This window comes from Corapipo altera, unplaced genomic scaffold (genome assembly GCF_003945725.1).
Source record: "Corapipo altera isolate COAL_440 unplaced genomic scaffold, ASM394572v1 78, whole genome shotgun sequence".
Lineage (NCBI taxonomy): Eukaryota > Metazoa > Chordata > Aves > Passeriformes > Pipridae > Corapipo > Corapipo altera.
In genome coordinates, this window is record NW_020884904.1 from 2,963,931 (window position 1) to 2,988,579 (window position 24,649).

At 36.2% G+C, this 24,649-nt stretch overlaps 1 protein-coding gene across 5 annotated transcripts in view; it reads left to right on the forward strand.

Moving 5' to 3' along the window:
• SBF2 (SET binding factor 2) overlaps nucleotides 1-24,649 on the forward strand; it is a 258,173-nt gene that overhangs the window by 180,428 nt on the left and 53,096 nt on the right. For all 5 annotated transcript variants that reach the window (XM_027651193.1, XM_027651189.1, XM_027651191.1 and 2 more), the window contains exons 17-21: nucleotides 3,433-3,501; nucleotides 21,015-21,182; nucleotides 22,499-22,761; nucleotides 24,009-24,181; nucleotides 24,436-24,509. In XM_027651193.1, coding sequence (XP_027506994.1) covers nucleotides 3,433-3,501; nucleotides 21,015-21,182; nucleotides 22,499-22,761; nucleotides 24,009-24,181; nucleotides 24,436-24,509 — 747 coding nt within the window. The remainder of the gene's footprint in view (nucleotides 1-3,432; nucleotides 3,502-21,014; nucleotides 21,183-22,498; nucleotides 22,762-24,008; nucleotides 24,182-24,435; nucleotides 24,510-24,649) is intronic.

A 24,649-nucleotide genomic window follows, 5' to 3' on the forward strand; every position in this document is an offset into this window, starting at 1 on the left:
GGATAAACTTGTGCTTTACTGTCACTGTGCTTCACTGACTTGGGCTTGTTCTTGTAGCCACTGGGACATCAAAGGGACGTAAGGGCTTTTTTGAGTCTGGGCCTGCACATTCACAAGGAGGCACCTTTACCTGAGGTGACTTTTCTTAGCTGTTCTCTGCTATTACCAGATTGCAGAGGGCATCTCAACTTAATGATGGTATGTAATGCCTTGTTTTCCAAACAGTAGTTCAGGACAGTACTTGTTCTTAAGTCAAGAGTGAGGAGAGGAGTTGCCTCTTCTCTCCACTACCAGAAGCCTAAGCCACCTACCAGGTTCCAAAAGCCAGTCACCATAAACTGGCAGCCCCGTGTGTCCATCCAAACAGTCAAAATCTGTAACTTCCAATCTGTCAACTCTGCAATCTAATGACAATATCTAACCACCAGAGTTTTGCTGCATATTTAAACTGACCGAAATGTAAAAGTAAATCACATGTGCTATTAAAGTGATGTAAGGAAAAACATTCTCCTTTTATTATTCACTTGTCAATTCAGTACAGCAAAGCTATTTTAAATGTACATGAATTCCTGTAACACTTCCAATCTGCTACGGAGTTCAGCAACTGTCTGGATATATGATCAGTATGGCCAGAACAGTGTGCCAGGATTTCACTCAATTAGGCATGGATTCAAAGCAGTGCTCTGCACGTGGCATGGTGGAAGTCCCTATTTCACTGTCACAAGACGTTGTTTTTAGGAGATTAATTTGCTGAAAATAATTCCTCTTCCCCAGATGTGTTTCAGCTTCATTTTGTGCAAATTAGGGGGAACAGCTTTAATTATTTTATGGTATTTGATTTGTGTACTTCTGTAGCAGCTGTAAGAGATATTTTTCACAATTGGTAAAGACATTATATATCAGGCAGCTGGATTGCTTTGTTTCAGGTCTCTAAATTAATTGCCTACAACACATATATGACATTTGCAGTACTCTTCTTTGCTTGTAAAATCAAAATGGTGAGATTTCAGTGCAACATCTCTTTTAGCTATGGCATTCTGTCTTGCAGCTACAAAGCAGATAAACAGTTAATTACTTCCACTAATCTTAAAGCAGCATTAATTCCTAACTGAGATCACTTTCCATTCCTTGTCATATACTGGAGAAGAAAAAAATATAGATAGATAATACTTCCATACTACGAGTCCAGGGGGTACTGCTGACATAGAATATGTGGAGAATTTCATACTTGCAAGAAAGAATGGAAAAATAATTTAATGTGTTGTTTATATGGTGATGATATATATCTTTGAGACATATGTTAGCTCTTGGAATACTGAATGCTCTCTAGGTGAAGATACATTGCTCAGTTTTTATAAAGATATTTTTATGTATATTTTGGGTAAAAGCCCAAACTCTTACAAATAATTTGAGCTGAGGGATTAAGTAGATAACTTGAAATTGAGGATGGATTCATTTTATACCTGGTTATAAATAAGCACGTACAGAAATAAGATATTTATTTCTTTGAAAGCTGTTGCTGATTCCCAAAGGTTGTAAAATCTCATTTTAAATGGGAAGTTTTCTTATTAAGTGGAAAAGCACTAACAATATTTGTCATATATTTATATTAAACTAAAAATACATGTACTAAATTCCAAATGGGGATTAAGAATATGGATAACAATAGGAAATAATGCAGAAATTAAAAATTAAAAGCAGCTGAGGCTCTGTCCCTTAGTCTTATGTTTCTGACATCTTACAAACTAATTTGGAGGGTTTATATATATATAGATATATATATCTTACAAACTAAGAGGCGTCATTGAAACGTATATTGAGTTTTTCAGTGTCCACTTTTCTTGCTGTTTTCCCCTACCAGATTGGAATGTGTTATGAAGTGTGAACACTTGCACACCCCTTGTTGCCCACGTGTAGATAACACACATGTATTCATGCAGGGATAGACATGTTAAAACCTTCAGTAACTGTGCAGAAATAAACCTTCACAGTTGTGAACTTGTGTGCCTTTTCAAAACATATATATAAGTAATTTTCTGAATGCTGCCATGCTTAACTGTGATGGACATTGGTATTCTGTTTAAGTGAGCTTGGTTCAAGTAATACAAGATGAAGTATTTGTCATTGAAAAATCACAAAGGATGAAATGGACTTTTAAAATTACGAGAAGCAAAATAGTCTTGTGATGAGTTTTTTGGTGTGTTGTTTTAAACCTGCAGTCCATAGTCACTCAGCAACCGTTTAAGAAAGAAGAGTGAGATGAGTACAAATAACATCCTAATGATCCTTAACATGCTTGTTCTTGTAATGTAGATTTTATATTTCTGCTATCACAGTTGTCTGGTGCCAGGTTTTTGCTAGTTGCTCTCTTTTAGAGAACTCTTGATACGAGATAAAGACATAAATGAAAAATCTGGCAGAGGAACACCAGAGATCTGGCATTTGGTCAGATGTAATAGTTAGTAGGAGTGTGGTTTCAGTTGGAGGGTGCCCACTGTAAGAATGGATGTTAAAAATACTGAAATGAATTGTACAACTGGAAATGTTGTTTTACCATTCATCATAGAGGGACACAATGGTGATACATTTGTCTAGTAGAACTATCTGCATTATTGTGTTCTTCGATGTTGGCAGAAAGAGCTAATGAAAAAGCACCTAATCACTTTTTTAAAAAGTGTAATTTTTAACTCTTGTTGGATATTTTTTTGTTCCTTTTTTTTAAAAAAAAAAGTCTTAAAAATTCAAGTAGTTTGTTTTTTAAATATTAAGTTACATTCCAATTCTGGTTTCTTTTAAAAGACTTCTGTAATAAAATCACTACTTTCATCAGTGCAATTATGACTTGATTTACTTTGGCATACCCTTCTCAGCCTAGAGAGACACGAATGACACACTTGACTGTTGAATGAGGCATTCAGGTTGTGAAGAGAATGGGTTTTCATCTTCTTTTAAAGTTAACCTTGTGCCAAACTTTTGTAGAGTCTGTGGAGGTGATTATTTCATATTACATAAATGTCCCTTCATGTAAACGTTTCGAAAGTGCATTCTTTGGTCATCACATCACTTCCATTTTAGTCAGATTTTCTGTTGACCGAAATGGAAGGAAGCTATCTTTTTATTCTTTCCTAAATGAGGAATTCTTCCATTTTTATATGTAAACTATGGAAGTGAAATTGTATTTCAGACATGGGAGTGAGAAATCTGCTAATAAATTTCTTAAATGGGAAAAATCATAGCAATACCTCTCTGGGAGAAATCGTGAGGAGATACATATATGTACACACAAATATATGTTATTCCTACATGATATCGAGTTGTTAAAAATCACGTCTCAGAAGGATGTTAGAGGGACTCCATAAGGCAGAGATGAAATTATAAAACCTAACATAGAAAATGGGTTTTGATTATTTTCTTTGTATGTTTTTCTTGCAGGATTGTTCATCTTCAGAAGAATACAGCATTGCTGCAGCACTGCTGCCCCTGACGACTGCTTTCTATAGGGTAAGTTTGTATTGAAAACCACTGCTCCTTTGTATATTTTTTTTTCATGACATACTGTCATGGGTTGAGATTGCTGAGATAGAGAAAGGGATGACGTGAGATCCATCACAGGTAGGAAGATTCATTCTAAAACTGACTGATGTCCATGGAAGTTGTTGACTGGACTATTATGGACATTGCTCCGGAATGACACTTACTGACGTTGGCCTGTGATGATTGTGGTGTGTGTACCCAGAAATAAAGGCAGGCTTATGTGATCAGTTAGAGAATTATCATTGAATTATATTTAGTCACTAAAATCATTGAAAATAATATTTTCTGATGTTACTGTGTCAAAACTGTTTATTGGAGTACTGTTTTCTTTAATTTGGCATGTTAAACATTGACCAAAATGTACATGTTAAGTTTTCAGTCTGTCCAGTAGTTGCTAACTCCAGAGAATATTATGAGTGGCTTGTTTTAACTGTATATTTGTTTTCAATTTCTTGTATTGTTGTTTGGTTTGGGGGGGGGAGAATACACAGTGTTTGATGATGGCAAAATATAATATAGTAAATATGAGAATGCGGATAATGCAAAGTCTTCAAGTAACTATTTCAAAAGCATACCTGTTGTGGTATGACTGTATTTATTTCAGTGTCCCAGTACAGTAGTGTTTTTATCACTTTTGGGTAGTTCAAGTCCTGCTTTTTAGGATGTACATCTCTGAGGAGATAAATTCAGAATGTGGACTTGCTTGCTTGCAGTATTAAATAATCCTTGTTTATTGTGAATATTGTCATACAACCCAGCTTGAGAAATATGTGTTTAATCTTTGGTAATTGGTACATTATGATACTACTACAGTAGTTACTGTGATGGTTTAGCTAGACATTAATAAAATGATAGAAATTGAAAAATACAACCTTCCATCCTTCAGATAGTGTGTGAGGCATTTATGAGTAGCCATAAATAAAATACAGAAAGTTTCCTATTTTAGCTGAATAGAAACTAAGGTTTTGTGCAACGGTAACCTGGGAAATAAATCAGTAATTTTAAATTTAAATTATATATCCTAATCAAACAATTTCTGGTTGTTTTAAATTAAAAATAGATTCGGACACGTAGTTTTTAGAATAAAAAAATGTGGAATTTTACCAGTCAAAGAACACAGAAACATCTGCTGAGGGCGAGAGCGATTTTGACAAAGTTAAATGTATAGAAAATATTTTGAAATTTCCTATTAAAACTAGTACTTAGCAACATATATGGAGCATAAAGTGGTAGATTTTTTTTCTCTTCTAATCATTTAAATTGAAAAAAAAGTTATTTAAATGGGTTTTATTTTAGAGGTGTACATAATACCTCAAGACTGCTTTTGGGAAAGAGTCTACAAAATATTTTCATTCTCTTATGTAAGTTAGCATGGTGAGATGTTGAATTTTTCAATCCTAGCAAATAAACTTTCTCCCATCTTTAATTATGAGTTCAGGTTTCTCTGCTCCCTCTCTTTTGAGGCCCTGAGGAGCAGAATTGTGAATTGTTTCCCCTTTGTTGCTACCACTAATGCTTAATTTGGAGAAAGAGCTAATAATCTGTCAAGATTTCCCATTTCCCTGTTTTATCCTTACTACCTCATTAATCCTACGTTATGAAGAAACTTCAGTTTTGTTTCACTTTCTGATTTTTAGTTCTGCTAATAAAAATAACTAAGAGAGTCCCCATAGCTCTTTACCTTGAGAGGTACAGAGGGTATTTTGGGGTGTTGTAGCAGTTTGGTTAGATTCCACGTTTGGTAAAGTTTGAACAAGGAGGGGGGAAAAAAAGAAGACAGTAAAAAAAGCTTTCTTTTTTTTTTTTAATGACATATCATGAGTGTTGAAATAAGCTTAAATAAGTTTTGATTTCACTATCAAGAAGAGCAAAAAGCTGGATTGAATATAGAATATATTTAATGATTTCTTCTATACACTTCTGTTTTTTGGTAGAGGTACCAATACCTCACACCATTTCTCTCACAAAAAGTTCTGTGAAATCTTTGTTTAATATCCTAACCTCATACTTACTATTTAACTCTAAAGCTTTACACTGAGGAAAATGTGAGTCCCTGAATGGAAGAAACATGATGAGGTCTTTTAATGTTTCCTGACCTGAATTAAAAATTAATGTAACCTGACTATTAACTTGCAAAAGCCAGCTGTTAATGCATAATAGAAAAAGAATTTTGTTTTTCCCAGATCTAATCCTCAGGTTCAGTGATGGTCCCCTTTGGTATGTCCCATTAGATACAATTCTTTGGCAAAAGTACTTATTTTGGTATAAAACTATTCATACTAAACACAAACTGACATGTTGTTCGGAACATAAGATCATTAGAAAAACTTCACAGTGATTAGTTAAAATTAACATTTTAAGCTTCAGTTTGGAATTTGAGTTAAAAATTACACTTTTTAGAGCATTTTTCAGCTTCTCTAGAGGTTTTCAAAACTGTTTCACAGACTAGAGTGAAAATGTTCTACCTGGCATGAACCTGTGCTTCAGTGTGCACAACTGTCCTACCTCTGCTGTGTGATTGAGTTCATACTTTCCAAAGATGAAGTAGTTTTTGGCAATGTTTACTTGTTTTATTGATGTTTCTGTTACCAGAATACCATGTTTAATGCTGGCAGCATATTAAACCTTATTTCACTTAACCCTGTTGAGACTGTACAATGTTCTTGGTAGCCAGGAATAGACAGGAATTTTGAGTCTAATAGCAGCACACATTTTTATTTGTGTGTGCATTGGTGTTATTGCACCAGCGATATTCCAAGTCGAGTTATCAGTGAAAAAATCTGCAGTAAATCTAAAAATGTTGTAGAGTTATATCAGTCAAGTGGCAAGGTTATGGCATAGACCATCTTGAGTGCGACCACACGGCACGTACAAGATGGATGGGGGATCAGATCCAGCCAGCATGGATTTAGGAGGGGGCAGGTCCTGCCTGACCAACCAGATCTCCTTTTATGACCCTCTTGGTGGGATGAGGGAATGGCTGTGGATGTGTCTACCTGACCTTCAGCAAAGCTTTTGACACCATCTCCCACAGCATACTCCCGGAAAAACTGCAGCCCACAGCTTGGACAGGGACACTCTGTGCTGGGTTAGGAACTGGCTGGAGGGCCAGGCCCAGAGAGTGGTGGGGAACAGGGCTGCATCCAGTTGGCAACTGGTCACTAGTGGTGTCCCCCTGGGATTGGTGTTGGGCCTAGTTCTGTTTAACATCTTTACTGATGATCTGGACGAGGGGATCAAATCTACCATTAGCAGGTTTGCAGATGACACCAAGTTGGGGGGGAGTGTCGATCTGCTGGAGGGTAGGAGGGGCTCTGCAGAGGGACCTGGACAGGCTGGATAGATGGGCTGAATCCAGTGGTATAATGTTTAACAAGACCAGGTGCTGGGTCCTTGACCACAGCAACCCCATGCAGTGCCACAGACTGGGCACAGAGTGAGTGGAGAGCAGACAAGCAGAAAAGGACCTGGGGGTACTGATTGACTTCAGGCTGAACATGAGCCAGGAGTGTGCCCAGGTGGCCAAGAAGGCCAATGGCATCCTGGCCTGTATCAGGAACAGTGTGGCCAGCAGGACTAGAGAAGTGCCCCTGTACTCGGCACTGGTGAGGCCACACCTTGAGTCCTGTGTCCACTTCTGGGACACACAGTTTAGGAAGGGTATCGAAGTGCTGGAGCGTGTCCAAAGAAGGCCAACAAGGCTGGTGAAGGGACCGGAGCACAAGTCCTGTGAGGAGAGGCTGAGGGAGCTGGGGCTGTTCAGCCTGGAGAGGAGGAGGCTCAGGGGAGACCTCTTCACTCTCTGCAACTCCCTGAAAGGAGGTTGTAGCCAGGTGGGGGTTGGTCTCTTCTCCCAGGCAACCAGCAGTAGGACAAGAGAACCTGGTCTTGAGCTGCGCAGGGGGAGGTTTAGGTTGGACATTAGGAAGAAGGTTTTTACAGAGAGAGTGATTTGGCATTGGAATGGGCTGCCCAGGTAGGTGGTGGAGTCACCATCCCTGGAGGTATTTAAGAAGAGACTGGATGTGGGCCTAGTTGACAAGGTGGTGTTGAGTCAAAGGGTGGACTCAATGGTCTCAGAGATCTTTCCCAACCTAGTTGATTCTGTGATTCTGTGAATAGGTATTTTACCATCTATGTTTGCTATAGAATTTTGATGGGAAATTACATGGGATTTTGTGTTACAGCATTTTATTGTTAATATAATTCCTGTTGCTCCAAGTGAAGTAATAAAAAGTTACACAACATGGCAGTCCCTTTACAAAAGGACTGTTGTTTATATGAAATGTTAATTTTCATTTTATTTATCTAAGACAAAGCAGAGCACAAAGAAACAATTAACTCTTCTTCCTATGTAACTTTACTATATGTGACCATATGTATTGCAGCCACCAAGTGTTTGAGGCATATAAATAATGAGAAGGATGTGGTTTTGTTTGAGTTCAGCAGATAAACCAAGAAACTGAGTAGTAAGAGAACCATACTCCTAGAGGTGATATTAGTAAGATTCTGGAACGGTTGTCTCACAAAGTAGTCAATGCACTATCGTTGAGGTATTTTAAAATATTCTTGGGAAAACAGCAAAAAAATTTATAGAAAGGAACAAGCTTGCATGATGTAACTAGTCTTGTCCTAAAGTCTTTGCTTATGTAAAAACTAGGCTAGGGTATTTCTACAGATCCCATTAAATTTACAAGAAACATCACGCTGTGTACAGCACGCTATGAGCTCTTGGGATGGCTGGTGAAATTTCAGAATTCTCCCTGAAGTCTGGTGAGTGATCTATTGTGAAACTTGATCAGGCAGGATTTGATCGCACCCTTAACTCATAGCTGATGGGATTAAATTCATAGACAGGAAGTCAGCACTGGTTGCATATTTGTGGCCTGGAGTAATAATTGAATTTTTCTTGAAAAAATAGTCACAATGCTTTTTAAAAATTTTGAATATTGGACACAAGCTGTTAGCAAAATGTGACTCATCAGTGACAGTGGACTTTGGTGTGTACTGTTAATGTCACAAAAACAAACAAATTTTTGCTTCTGGGTTAGAAAAAGGTTTTAGTTTACCGTTAGTAATACCGTTGGAATTTTGTTTAAAATTGAAACAATATAAATAAAAAGTATTTATACATGAAGATAAAAGAATTTTTCCATGTTTTCTCGGTACGGATGACCCATGCCTATTCGGTATGCAGTCATTTCTTCTGTGTATAAAATACAAATGTAGTATTCCTTGGTGCTGCGGAAAAAAGATCTTTTTCTACATGTTGGAGGAAAGGACAAGATGAAAAGGACATATTTTAATCGTGTTTTCATTTTATTACCTCATCAAGCAAGACAATTTGACGATTATATAATTGGCATCATCAAATTCCCAGGGTTTGGGCTCCCTGCTTCAGTTAAGAGTCTCTGCCAAGGTGGCAAGATGTGGTGTACAGCATGCTGCATTTCTGGAAGGTTCAGTGTGCAGCCAGAGGGATGATCAGTGGCAGGCACCAGTTCCAGCTGCTGGACAACAGGCAGAGGGAGCAAAAACTGTGTCCTCACTGCTGTCCCATGGCAAGTCACAGCTAGAGGCCACTTCTTAATCTTCCCTCCCTTTGCAGCTAAGGTGATGTTTGACAGTATGATCAAACATTTTTCTTCAGTCCCTCAACCACTGTAGAACCTGAATGTGCAGGTTATAATACCATTTTTTAAGTTTCAGCAGTGTTTTTGAAAATTTTGTACATAAAATTTTATGGTCGAACTGTGTATAATCATCTGCGTTTCCATACCTTTCTAAGTATATTCTATCACATTCCATAGTACATAGTAACAAAGTTGCAAATTTTTGTTATTTGGCATTCAGAAGTGTTTGAATAAAGGAAGTGGCATAATAAAAATATACTATTCTGACAGTCAAGTTTGCTCTGTAGTGAATGAAATATGATAAATGGGCTTCCATATTATATATACAAACATTTCTTTGAATTACAGTAGCCAGAGCAGTATGATACTATAGAATCACAGATATTTAATTTGAATTTCTGAACCAGTTGTTGTTTTGAATGGCTTGTTGTACATTTGGATAGTGCTGATCTGGTTTCATCAAAAATAACCCAAATGAAGTTAACTGTTTCTCAGTTTAGGTGTATTACATTAAAACTGACATTTGTCATTTAGCATAATGCAGTGAGATGCACTGGAAACTGCTTCATAATTTTTATGTTATTAAATTACATAACTCTTGTGAAGGATGGAGGGAAAGATTGGGGGGGAGGTATTTTTTAGATTGTCTTTCATTTTAATACTTCGAAACCATAAAATTTCCTATAAAAATTCAGTTGGATACTGATGCTGATTTTATTGTAGAACTTGATATGAAACATGAGAGAAATATCTTGCAGACTGAAGCTAACAGAAATCATTAGGATATGCTATCTTTTGGCTGTTCATGTGTGTTCATCACTCCATATGCCTATGCCTTTCTTTACTGAGAATGAAATAAAATTTCATAAAATAGAAGGCTTTCTTTATTCAGTGTTTTTAAGAGATTACCAAAATTTGGTACATCATTTTACTTAAAACTTTTGATTATAATACAGAACATTTATTCATATCATCTTACAAATTATCCTGGTAGCATTTTTGAGGTGAAAAGGATTTTAGTCCAGGTTTATGGGAATTGGGTTTTGTTTAATTTTTTTTATAATCTTCCAGGGAAGTACAAAACTATGATTTAAGTAAAAAAAATTGAAGTTAATAATAAAACATGAAACTATAATCATTCCATGTTAATACATCAATAGAAATAATTCTGTTTTCCATAGTGAAATATATTATGCTCTTTTGCATAGTATAATAATAAAATGAAAGTAATTTGAGTGTATACTTTTCTAGCTGAAATGGATTACCAAGTTTCAGTAACAGTTTCATCAGATGCTCAATGAAAGATAGTCTTTACTCCTTGAAATACCTGAATAATGATCACTTTACTCCAGAGCCTTTTAGGTGTGGGAAGAATTCCCAGTTACAAGGATAAGGCCTTTCTCTGAAGATTGAAGGCAGGACTAGAGAAATTCAGAATACTTTATAATATTTTAACTAATGTCATCAACCACTTTTCCAAGAGAGACCCAATTCAAAGTTAATTATGTAACAGAAGCATCATTAGCTGAAATGTGCTCTCTGATGTGGAACATCAGCTACAAAGCCACAGGGAAGTTACCCAATGAAAGGCTGATGTGGAAATCTGTGATGATGGGTGAAGAGAGGATTCCATTTTTATGTCTTTATCAGGCAGATTTTACAATTAATACCAGCTGGAATCAGTGGAATATTGGTCCAACTGTACTGTGGAAAACAGTGAAAATTTTGGTACTAATGTTACCATCTGCTACTTTATAACAATGTTATATTAATAATTGTTTTAGAATCTCTGTAAATACCAGGGAAATGCATAAAGTTATTGGATTATACAGTTGATTTTGAAAAGCAAAATTAGTGCAGTTTTCTACCTTTACCATGAGTTTTGATTCTTAACTTCTATTTCTGCAAAACTATGATTTTGCCCAAGTAATTGTCATAACCATCAGCAGGATCAGCCTTCTAGAAAACCAGAAGGACTTTCTGTAATATGTTAGCTTTCTATACTGGAATATTTTCATTCTTACACCTAGTTACTATATTTCCTTCCAAAAGTTCCTGTTCTACTCTGGTGTGCTTGCATTGAAGTCACTTTTGCTTTAAAATTCTCCACTCTTGAATTGCTGGCTTTAATTTAGGAAACTCCCATCATGAAAGACTTCCTTTATTGTCTTGGCAAGAAGTTTTGTCTGCTTCCATTAATTTTCTTCTTGTATCTCTATCCTGCCAGTTCTGATACTATCTTAGTCTATGGAATTGTTTTTGTGACTGAAATAGTATTAAGCACCATTATTTTTAGTACTAAATTTATTTGTATTTATCAATTCTCAGAATGCTAATCTCTTCCATATAGAAATACATTAAGTTGCCTGCTTAAAAAACAGCAAGAGCATGCCTGTATCATACAGTAGATAATAGGAAAGAAGCTGAACCACAAAAGAAAATGTATGTAGACACACTTTGTGGTTTCTATCCTTTACCTAACTCTTCTAAAACAGACAACAGGGAATTGAAGGGCATCACACAGGAGAGAAGAAAGCTTTTTCTGCAGGACTTCAAATGAAGTAATAAGTATCAAAAGAACATATATCAGCCTTCATCATTGGATTTTGCTGTTCTTTCATTATCAGAGCCCTAATACTTCTTTATGTCAGCATAGTCTGTAATGTTTCAACTGCAGATACCAGCCTGGTTTGTTAGGAGACAGTGGGTGGTAATGTGGGTGGAAAGTGTAAAAGGGCAGGATACGCCTGCCCTGTTTAGCAGGGGTAGAGTTGAGTGTTAATCCTTTCAGGTTATTCATGTTTTCTAAGGAAAAAAATATGTGTTTGTTATTTAGCTTGTGGTCAATTCCTAGACTTCTGGCACTGGTGCAATTAAAAACACCATGTAGTATGTTTAAAATATAAGATCGATTATTAAGTCTTAATTTAATGTATAAAATACTTTTCCATATATCATCTTGTTTAACAATTCTTCATTCAAACATCTTGCTCATTTTGCGCATATTCAAGTTGACAGGCAAAAGTTTGATTAAGGGCATTTTACAATATTATCAAGTTGTGTATATTGGCATTATTTGCATTCCTGGAAAATCCAGGAGCCCTAATTGCGGACCGGAACTGCTGGGCTTACTTTTGTACAAAAGAATAGAAAGATGATGATACTTATCCTCAAGAGCTTACAATATGTATTTGAAATTAGTAATAATACTTGAAGCCAGACAGTTTGAATCATTGGAAGGAAGCTGTGGAGTCATCATTGTTGTTCATGATTCATAATAGTTGTCATTATTCATAATAGTCATCTTTATTGTTGGTGATTCTGTCCACCAGTAAATTAATTATGGCTGAAGTTTTTGTAGACGTGATCTAAAAGCAGTATTTTATTGAATTTTGAGAGAGGATAATGTGGTTACTTGGCACGTGCTTATGAATACGAGTGGGGTCATGGAAGAGAATTTGTAAGGCGATGGTCAAAGTTCTGTCAATATTTCCAAACACTCTTCCAATCAAGGGTTTTTAGTACATCCAATAAAGTTATTTTCTTATAAATGTTATAGTTCAGTAAATTATTTTTGTAAAAGCAAACATACTTTTTAAGTTAAAATAGGAATCTGAGGATTCTTATTAGCTATGACTGAGTGGTTTTGCAGTTTCGCTTGCACTCATAGATGCTGAAATGTCATCTTTGACCCTTACAATTTTAATTTGTGCACTTTGCTTTTGAATGCATACATAATACATTCAGTAGAACAGATCTTATGTCTGTGCAGGTAGAGAATATCCAGTTACCTGACTATTTTTAGGGGGGAGTGTGGGATGGAAATCAAACCTGGAAGAAGTTAAACATGGAAGTATAATATGCTAGTATATGGCATATTAGTAGGAGAGACTAACTAGAGGATTTTTTTTAACATGTTTCTCTACAAGGAATTTTGGAAATCAATTACTGTAGTAACTTTACTCTGTTGAAGAAGCTGACTTTCCCAGAATGATAACATCATGGGAAACATGGAAGAGAACTTTGCAATCTGTAATTCCTTTCCTTCATGGTTTGTGGGAGGAAGTGCTTGGGCAGGAAAAAAACCCCAAACAATTAAAATAAGATGTAATGATAAATGTTATAGTAAATGCTTAGTTCTGTAACTGAGGAACTGATCCACTATCTCCTAGAATAAACAGAAACCTTTCTGTTGTATTTCCGCTGTTATTGGATCACATCATTTGTGACTATCCCTGATTTCACTTGAGCTCATTTTCTAGCCATGATACGGAACTCTGGTTTAACTGTAACAATTTTAATTTACTTATAACCCATCTCTTTACGTTGTTACTTCTAGGAGGGATTACAGTGTTACAGAAATTCTGATTCACTTCGAATTTTCACCGTGAAAGAATTTCTGGTGGTTTAATTAAAATTTTTGGTAAAACTTCTGACCTTAAACTGTAGGAATGTAAATGAAGTAACAGAGTCCCATGCATTTTCCATATGTGTAAGTTCAACTTCTCCTGTCTCAGTAGAATGGAACTTAATTTTCTGAATGAAAATACAATTTCTTTCATTGAATTCAGTTTCATTGTACCATTATTATCTGTCATGATCTGAGCAGCATTATTTTACATTTCCAAGAGAGAGCAAATGCTTACAGATGGCAAGGGAGAGAAGTTGCTGATATATTTGTGTATATTGCCTGCTTTTTGTGAATTTCTGTGTTGCCGTCCTAGATACCTCATCAACAGTTTGAACTGGATGTGACCAGAGAATTGAGCTGTCACAAATGCTTTCCTGTCTTACACTTTTTCCTTACACATTATCGTCCCAGTGATTCAAGCCCATAATTGCAGTTTGTATCTCCTACTCTTGTTTTTGTCCTTTTATGCATTTGCTGCTTCTACATCCTTTATGATAGTACCTCCAGTTGAAACTCTTGGTAGGATCCTCTTCTTTGCTTCCTCTGATTTGTTACTGGCTTTCTGAATACCATATCAGCTCTTTGTCATTAGTTCATAACACTCTGCCAATAGGAATTTATTGGGTAGATGCGCAGCTCTCCTCTTCCTCATGCACTGCACATGCCATAACTGGATCTTATCATTTGGCAGAATTGTTCCTTACAGTACCCTGCTCTGTAAGGCACTTGCATTCAGCACCTCCACAATCATTTTCTTTGCCTGTTGGTCAGACTAGATCTTCAAATCTCCCAAATGACTTAGCTCAGAGTGCAGTAAGTTCAGTTTTCTTCTCCTTACTTTCAGAATTCTCCATAATAGTCTCTATTTTGCCCATCCTCTCTCTCTCACCTTCTGAACCATGTAGTATATATAATTTGACTTGCCAAGGTGAGATCTACAACTGTTCTAATTTTATCAATTTGCAATTTATATTCTGTATTGTACTCTCACATATTTCTTATTTGCTCACCCTGTTCTTGAGGGCTACTTGAGGACTGTTGTTTTACAGTTTCTTCAGATAGGGGAATCCTGTATATCAAGAGAACTTCAGAGAGAATTCTACCACTGAAGACAGAAAGCTACCATAGGAGAAGGAAAAGAGTAATTAAAGAAATATTTTGGGGAATTACTTAGATGCTCTATTTAGCTGGGTTTACATATCAGGTCATCAATAATTCTAAGAACCGCTATCTGAATATAAATAAAAAACCATAAACTTGTGAGATTTACAGGGTTTATTTGGTTCTGAGCACAGACCTGGGTAACAGCTTTGTTGCTCCAATACCATCATTCCAATGCAGTCAGAAGTACACACGTTCACTGCTGAGCCACCTGATGCCAAAAGAATACAATGACATTTTAGAAGATTTTCAAAATAGCTGTGTCACTATTTAAAATACTCCTCAGATGGATTCAACACTGCAACTGAGAATTTGTGAAATCTGTAACTTAACTAAGGGATTTAAACAGTGGTGAATAGTGTAATGGAAATCTCTATAATGAAATTACATTAAAAAAAACAAAACAAAACTTTAATGTACTGTATACTGGGGGAAAAAATCAACCTGTTTCTTATCCACTTCTTGGAACCTAACCATATTTAGAATTGTAAAGTTGTAGTATGAAGATGTCTTCTCTCTCTTTTTTTTGTGGGATCTGAAAATACTTCATTCTAGATTTTAATTTCCTTTCCTTCTGTGTGTAACAGAACTTTTAAAATATCTTTGGTATCTTTTTGGAGAAAGAGGTTTGTTATTATGCACATTATTTAATGTAACATGGACCTTTTTGTTAGCATATATCTGTCTGTCTTGATACATCTATATAGAAATGTGAGATATTCTGCATGGCTTTAAGTAATTACATGAACTTCAGGAATCTAGGGTTAGAGACCATGAGTAATAAGATGTTTAGGTGACTTTTGCCAGAAAATGTATACAGTAAATAAAACTCCATCCAGAATTACATCCCATTTTTGCAAAATTCTAGAATTCTATTGCCCTCTGCTGGTTTAATGTACCTTATTTAATGTACCTTAATTTCAGTGATTTGGTAGCACTGAATTATTAGTGAATTGACCTTCCTTTTATTTTTCATGGTGATATAATAATAGATAAACAGTGTAATGAACTGTTTTACAACTAACTTTATTTTAAAATAGAAATCGATCTTGGGTCCTGTCTGGTTTGGTGGCTTTCTGAAGGTAGAAGAGGTGGAAAATTGTTTTGTTTTTTTTTTTTTTTGCTGTGATTTTCGGGTTGGAAACTAAGTTTGATTTAGTATTTCACTTTTTTTTTTCTTAAACAGTAAAAATCGAAACTTTAAAAAAAATTAGTGGAAGCTTCACAATTCTTACTTTATGCTTTTATGACCTTTCTCCATGTTTGTGTGTACAATACATGTGGGTATAATTTTATACTTTACACCAAATGGGAAAACCATTCGTTGAGTTGCATTTTTTGGCAGATGTTATCTATGCAGCACACAGTCAGACTTGGAAACATATACACTTACACTTGTTTGAGTATGTGCATGTAATGGCTTTAAAGTGAAAGAGGGTAGATTTTGGAATAGATATTAAGAATTAATTGTTTATTGTAGGGGTGATGAGACTCTAGAGGAGGTTGCCCAGAGAAGTTGTGGATGCCCCATCCCTGGAAGTGTTCAAGGCCAGGCTGGATGGGGCTCTGAGCAACCTGGTCTAGTGGAAGGTGTCCCTGTCCATGGCAAGAGGGTTGGAACTAGATGATCTTTAAGGTCTCTTCCAACCCAAAGCATTCTATGATTCTGTGGTACATGTACAGTGTGATGCAGTGTTGTCTGCAAGTAATATATTGATAAGGTCAATAGATTTAGGTTGATCCTGTGGGACAACTTTGAAACCTTTTTGGACTTCCCAGGTGTCTGTGTGAGCACAACATAGATTTGAATGCAGGACTGGCTCATAGAACGTGTTCATGTGCAAAACTTAGTTTACACTGCCTAGGGCAGGGACAGCGTGTTGCCTATGGGAAGTGGTGCCAATTCATGATATGCAATAGGTGGTATTTGACTGAATGTCTCTATAAAACAACTCCTGGATAGGGAGTGACCCTTTAAATTAGCAATGCACTATGTCCTGGATGACCCATAAGCTTACACTTGCAGGCTTCCAGGGACAACCTTAACCAATACAGGAGGGGAAGTGCTGTGATCTCCTTTGGTATGCAAAGGTGTCACAATAGCTTTCTCACAGAGGTCAAAGGGATAACCCACAACCGGTGATTCCTCAAGGAGCTGAGGAGGAAGCTATTTTTTGCATTCAGCAGCAACCTCCTCTTTGCTTCTTTTCCTTCCTTGTCTCACCAAATATACCCAAACCAATAACTTGGGCTGTAAGTTGGAGACAGAAATCTACTTTATTTCTGAAATAAACTGGACTTCTCTAGAAAAGAGTCCCGTTGAGTTTCCCTCCATTTCCATAGCTGAGAGGCATGCAGCAAAATTGTATGATAAAAGAGCAGTCTCAGGTATATTTATATTCTGGTTTTTACTCTTTTTGTTTTGAATATCTTTTTCCAGCTTCACAATCAATAACTCCATCCTTTATTTTACTAAAATAAACTTGCTTTCTTCTTTAAGCTTCTATGGTGTAAAGGATGGTGACTGATAAGTGATCAACACAACACATACTTTTTCAGAAACAAGCAATCTAGGTAATATAATGTCATAGAGAAGCACTTTGAGGGCCTGCACCTCACAGTAAGTTTGGGAGTCTTACAGTTGGTGCACGTTTTTTACTGAGCCAGGAGTATCATTGTCAGAATCAGAAGGATCCAATGTAGGGAAGCAGGGAAAAAATTCTAGGCAGGTGTTATCCAGTACCGCTCAGTAAGTTGGAAATAATGAAAAGATAATTCCTGAATTCAAGAAGTTACCTATATTATAGCCACATGTAGGAAGTCCCAAATCTACGTTGTGTTTTCACAAACTGTAGAATGTAATTCATTCTTTTGATGTGGGTAACATCTGTTTCATACATAATTTGGGAGGGAGCCGTTTGGAGTTTTTTAAGTTCTGTTAGTCCATTGGAAGTATTCAATGTCCTTTGCAGAAGTTAACCATTTCCTGTTGGTTATTACAGTTAACACCTCAATGCTCTTTTAAGCTGTATGAACAAGGACTTCAGCAGTTCAGAACTACTTTTATAATTTTCTTCTGGGGTCTTTTTTAAGCTGTCAGTCCCTAAATCCTCCCTTACAAGTAGGAAATTCTTTTGCTGCCTCCTACGTTCATTCTGTCTGGCAGAACTGAAGTATCAGGACAGAGAGGAAGAGCATAAATACCAGTGTAGTTTGGCTGTCCTATGGAAAGCTGGGTGAATATATGTTTTATATGTGTAGTATTGCTTGATGGAAAACACCGAATTACTGTTTTAATTAAATTGGAGAAATTCTGAGCAAATTGTTTTGAATACAACAGTAAACATTGGGGTCCTTTTGATGTGTTAGATTAGCTTCTATTCTAGTCAAGTGGGCTGACTAAGCACTCCCAAAGTAGAGAATATAGACATTGCAAGCTTTATGGAATGCTTATATTTGCACCAAGAGTATTTTTAGTCCATGGAACAACAGTGTGCTTCTTGAGGCTGGTATTCATATTCCTCTTTTGCCGACAAACTGACTGAAACAAACTGAGAATCCAAAGTGATTTTGCCCAAAATAACTGGCAGAGCCAGGAACTAAAAGTCCTGATTTTGATTCTGTGCTCTGGCCAATATCAGGTTTTGCCATTTGTTTCAACACATGCAGGTGATGAGAAGGATAACATTTATGATCTCTGAGCTTTTTGATGTGGGTTTTTTTCATCCTTCCTTAAACAAAGTGGTTTTAGTTTGTCTAGGACTTATTGTCAGCGTTGATTTATGTTGTTATATTTGAACATAAATCTCCGTTGTTTAAACATTATCTGTTGAAATGACTGTTCATGGTTTTAAATTATGAGCACAGGAAGAGCATCTAAAAGCCCCTCAGCTTTCCTGTCATGTTTGTCCCTGTGTGAAAATCATTTATTTCATTTTTATATCTGCAACACTGTTGCTGTGGACCCAGAGTTATGAACTTGAACTTTCTTTTGTGTTTGTGTCAAAGATCACCCCTCTTCACCTAGTTTACACAATTGCCTGATTTGGGCCAAGGCATCAAAGGCAACAGGAGAGGTTGATAGTCAATTCACTCCTTTGTGTGGCATTCACTACACAGATTGGCATGAGCTAACTACCAGCTAGCTGGGCTTGAACAGGTGTTTTCCTTTTCCTTTCCCCTTTCTTTCTCCCTTCTCCTTTTTCATTTCCCCCCTTTTTTCCCCTTTTCCCTTTTTTTCCTTTCCCCTTTTCCTGACACATCATACTCCCTTTTTGCAGATCTGTTGTGACTGGGAATTACTGCTGGTGAAAAAAACGAAGAATAAATCAAAATAAAAGTCATTATATGGCTTTCAAGATATGTTGTCCATCCTTATATTCCACGATTTACCCATCATCCCCATTCCTCTGTAACACAGGTTTTTGTGCATCTGGATTTTTAATTAGGTGAATGATTGGGCCAAATCCCTTCTGTGGGGCCTGTGGTAATTACCATAGCTGAACAAATGAGGCCATTTTGAGCTACCATTATACACATCTTCCAACAGTGAAAGATGCACAACGTGTCCTGCTCTTACAGAAGTAAGATTACTGTAAAAGAGGTGGCTTTACAGGAGGAAAGAGGTAGTCCTCCTTTATATTTTGTAACATTTTCTCATTTTTTTTTAGTATTAGAAGACTCATTTTCATGTACAGTTAGTTGTCCTGCTAATTAATAGGCTTGACATAGTGTATTTTATATGTATATACAATTATCTTATATATAGTAAGATAATTGTGTAATATTTATATATTTTTATATATAAAAATATGCAAGAGTTAGTGTATATTTTGTATACCTTAGGGTTTTTTAAGGGATGTTCAGCAGTCACTACAAAGATCTGTAGTGTTTGTGCAGACCTATTCTGTGATTTAACAGCTGGATCAGGTGTGGGAGCTGTTAATGTGTGATCAGTTATTGTTTCCTGTGAGCTGCCATAAAACGTCACCACAACTGAAACTTGGGCATCTGTTAAACAAACCAACTATCTTCTCTTTCAATCTGTGTTGAATAAACAAAATCACCTTTAGTATAATTTGAATCTTCTACATGTTTAGATTTTGTAACAGTTTACCAAAAAATTTTGATGATATTCTGCATGATTAAATAAACAATTTTTTGCTCACTTTTTGATGGTCAATCACAAGGAGGTATTTTGATTGGGTAAATTTTATTAGCATGTCACATAGCATTTTCTCAACATATAATTTGAAAGGACCTTGGAATAAGGTCCTTTGATAAGGAATGAATACATGGCACATGATCAGGACTTTTAGTTCGTGATGTACTTGGAAGAGCATAGTGTGGAAAACACAGTTTGAAGAATTGCAAAACCAGAAATCTGTAAACCAGACTCTAAAATTTTCAGTTGTAATTTCCTAGCCTTCCATTTGGATGCCCAAGTGCCTGCTAAGAGAGTTTTATGTGTACTGGCTGCTGTGAACAGTTGTACCATTACAAATATTAAATTGAGTAGTATTCATGCTCTCCAGGAAAGTGGTTTACAACATAATCACCAAAATGAAATTTAAGTTCTAGATACAGTATGTATTTCAGGTATGGGTAGTATTGTGAGTGAAATTCATTAAATGGAGCACCCAGTAATATACTTTATTCTTCAGTTCTGCTGCAGAAATAATCAAAGCAGATATTTAGATTACCTCCTTCTTCACTACATGCAGTATACAACACAGAATTTTTTTTGTGGCCTTCTTCTTTTCAAAAACTAAGAATATATGATAAAGGATTTCATTCTTCATGATTCAGATCATTGAAATAAATTTCCTTTCATTGTATGTTGTTATCAAGAATACTAAACAACTCACTGGGAGACTAGTGCAACCTAAATAAATAGATCTACTTGAAAAAAATTGTTCATTTATAATGACTAATGCTGTAACAATCCTGGGTTTGTTTGAGACCTTACAGTGATCCAGACCCTTGTGACTTCAAAAGAACATACCCAATTTAGCACACTTTCAGAAGCTGGATTTGGGTCATAGAGTACAGTAAATAACACTAAAGATAACAATTTATCTAATCTTCTGCTGTTGCAACAAATGAAGTTTTTTGGAAGAACTCAGTGGCATATTTCAGTCTATACAACTAATTTTATGTATATGTATATATATATATAAATATATGTATTTATATTTCAGTACTCAAGTCATAGCCTTTGAAAGAAATTAAAAAATAGGACTTATTTGTTAACTTTGCACATTTTTTACTTTCAGAAATTAGCACCTGGCGTTAGTCAGTTTGCTTACACCTGTGTACAAGATCATCCTATCTGGACTAACCAACAATTTTGGGAAACAACCTTTTACAGCAATGTGCAAAATCAAGTTCGTGCCCTTTACCTTACAGCCAATGACAACCATGCAGTACAGTTAAAACAAAAGGTAGGAAAATACATTAAAGTAAATGTTAAAGTAGTATTTTTATTCACATTTTAATTGTCTCCTGAGTTACAGAGAGCAAAGTTATTCTGTGTATTTTTGTTTCATTTTCCCCATATTACACAGCATACAATAACATGAGAAATAATAAAAATGTACATTTGTTTGCAAAGCGTTATAATCTGATGTTGCATTTACAATTTTTCAAACAAGGACCTTTTGTAGAATTTTCCACGCTCCAATGTGTATATTTTTCCTGAGAGTAGTATAATGAGATGCCTTGCAGCATGCTAGGATAGATTATGGGGTTTTTTTAAGGAGCACATATACATAGAAAAGAGCCACTTGTAATCTCTCTTCTTTTATGAAAATATCACTATCAACTGTGTGACTGAAAAGTCTGTGCTACCCAAAGTATACAGTGTTGTAAAGAGAGGAAGTAAAACAGACAGAGCTATTCCCAGAAACGTAGTCAGAATGAAGAACTGCAAAGACATTTCAGGGATAAAGAGAAAAGGACCATGGGTTTGTGTACAGGGAACCTCCTCCAATCTGACACTAATTAAAGAAAAATATGAAGAACAGTAGCACTTACAGGGAAGCATCTCCTTTAAATCCTCACATGTGTTTATATGGAAAAGTAACTCAGTATGGAAAAAGCATTTGCAAGGTATCTAGTCTTTAATTAATTTAACATCAGGCATTAGGTCACTAATATCGGCTGCCAGATTCCTTTATTGTAGTTTGATTGTGTGCCATCTACCTAGTTTGCTTCAAGCTAATGCTAGAATTGGACTCCAACATATTAAAACATGAATGTTTCAGCTGGTCTGGAAACTATTTATAGACAAGCTTCTCTCACCTGAGCATCCTAGGAATTTGGAGAATATCTCCTGGATCAGGCAATGAGCTGCATGTTGTTTCTCAATCTGATTTATGCTTGTTCATATGTGAACTAAGTGGATAAGCTCAGGAGGGGAGCTATAGTAAAGTCAGTAAACCACTCTGAAGAAACAGAGAACATTGTATGACATAGAAAAGATCTCAAAAGAAATTATGTTATTTAGATCTGTCTACATTGTGCTACTTGTGTATTTCAGTAAACCACTTTCAAAGCTCAGTTCCCGTAATCCTAACTCTCCTTAGGCCCTACTAAGTGTAGTTATTTGCTTTTTCTTTTTAAATGACTATATCATCTAAATAACTGAAGAATTTTATTAAGAAATTTAATAAATGAAGTTTTGACTAAATATCGTTCTTTAAGTTATAGCTTTATTATTTCTTCTGTGTCTTTACATTTCTTTCTGTCTGTGTTCTAGGAGAAGAATTCTGCAAGCCCAGACCAGGATAAGACAGCAATGGACCTGGCTGCCGAGCAGCTGCGATTGTGGCCAACTCTTAATAAACAGACACAGCAGGAGCTAGTCCAGAATGAGGAAAGCACAGTTTTCAGTCAGGCAATTCATTTTGCCAACCTCATGGTCTATCTGCTGGTACCACTGGACACGAGTAAGAACAAGCTGCTGAGAACTTCAGCCACTGGTGACTGGGAGAGCGGAAGCAACAGCATTGTCACAAACAGGTGGGTCTGCGAGGTCAGTGCTCATCAGTCAGGTTTTGCACGGTTTGCAAAGTGGTCTTACCTTTTAGGTATTATGGTATTATTCTAAATACCAGATTATTTCAGTTCCTTCACTTCTTTTCAAGTTCATTAGTTAAGGAGAGCGGAAGTCCGATATCATTCCTCTTGAATAACAGAACTTAATCTGGAGTAATTTACCACCATTTAAAGGAACATAAAAGTTGTATGGATGTTGAAGACAAACACAGGGTGGTGAGAAAGAAGACAGCAGTCTGAAAACCACTCTGTTAGTTTTTATGTAACTTGAAAAAACCCTGTGTATGAACCTAAAATCAAGAAACCGTTTGTATAGTATCCATAAAATCACAATTCCTGTGCAACAGCTGGAAGGAGGAAAGGCATTGAGGCCACAAAAAGCAAGAGGGCTAAACCACAATGGCAAAGGTTAAATTACTAAGGAAGCAGGAGGAGTATAACATCAGTTATGTTCCCTCACATGCAAGTCCAGAACATTTCATAACAAGCCTTCCTCCCTCTCTGTTTGTTGTCTTCATTATCACTAATCTGTACAAAATTCCCACCTGATAAAATCATAGAACACCACATGAAAACCCTGATATCAAGTAAAAGGCTATCAGGACAAAACTCCCCATACTGTTACTGATTTCTTCTGACTAAACACCTCTAATCTCAGGCATGCTCAGTATACCTGTGAATTGTATGTGGTTGTGGTGTATGTTGCAATCTATGAATCTGGCCCTTAATATTATGGGAGGCATTTTTAGATGTTCAAAGTACATCTACCACTGACTTACTCGCTTATCTGATGCACAAAAAAACTTTTCTTTGGTCTTTTTAGATTTTGATTTCTTTGCTCTGCAACCAAAATATGCATTTAATGTATATTTCTCTATATAACTGGATATTTGTTTACCATGGGTTGTAAATACTGTACTTGACTTTATGAAGAGAAGACATAGAGCTCACTTCAAAAAAGCTGTTTTCTGTTGTGGGCTTCTCTACACTGGGCTCATGAAGGGAAAGTTCTCCTCTGTCATCATCCATGAAGTTTTGACAGTGTTAATGCAGGTACAATGTACCTGTGGTACCACCATACGCTTTTAGCAAGGTTTGTGAATTGTAACTAGAGGAAAAAGCCCACAGCTTGTCTTTGTCTAGCCAGGTATCATATGTGCATGAACAGCTGAATTTTTCACACTTGACATTGCTTTTATTTATGCCTGTAGTATTGCAGGCAGTGTTGCAGAGAGTTATGACACTGAGAGTGGATTTGAGGACTCGGAGAACAACGACGTTGCCAATGCAGTCGTGCGCTTCATCACCAGATTTATTGACAAGGTCTGCACGGAAAGTGGAGTTACCCAGGATCACATCAAGGGGCTGCATTGCATGATACCAGGTAGGAATTGTGACAAAAAGGTGGTTTGTGCTTTTTTTTTTTACCTAGTGAGACAAATGCACTTTTTAGTTTCAGTTACTTTCAGTTGTGTCAGGTTAGATTTCTTTTCCAGGCTGTGATTGCTGTTGAATTTTAGATAATTATTCCCTCGATGTTTAAATTTGAGAATTTCAGAGTATCAAGACTTTTAATTAGATTACAGCTTTCTTTTTCACATTGTGGGAGACTTCACTTATGGTATTACTGCTTTCCAGGCATTGTAGCAATGCACATAGAGACTCTGGAGGCTGTCCATCGTGAGAGTAGGCGGCTTCCACCAATACAGAAGGCAAGTATTATGAAACATATTTGTATTCCTTACAAGTATTAGAATCATGCAATTTAGTAATCTTTTTTTCCTCTCATAATGTTAGGAGGAAACATCAAAACATTAAAAGAAAATTTCCAGCAGTGATAAATAAAATGCTT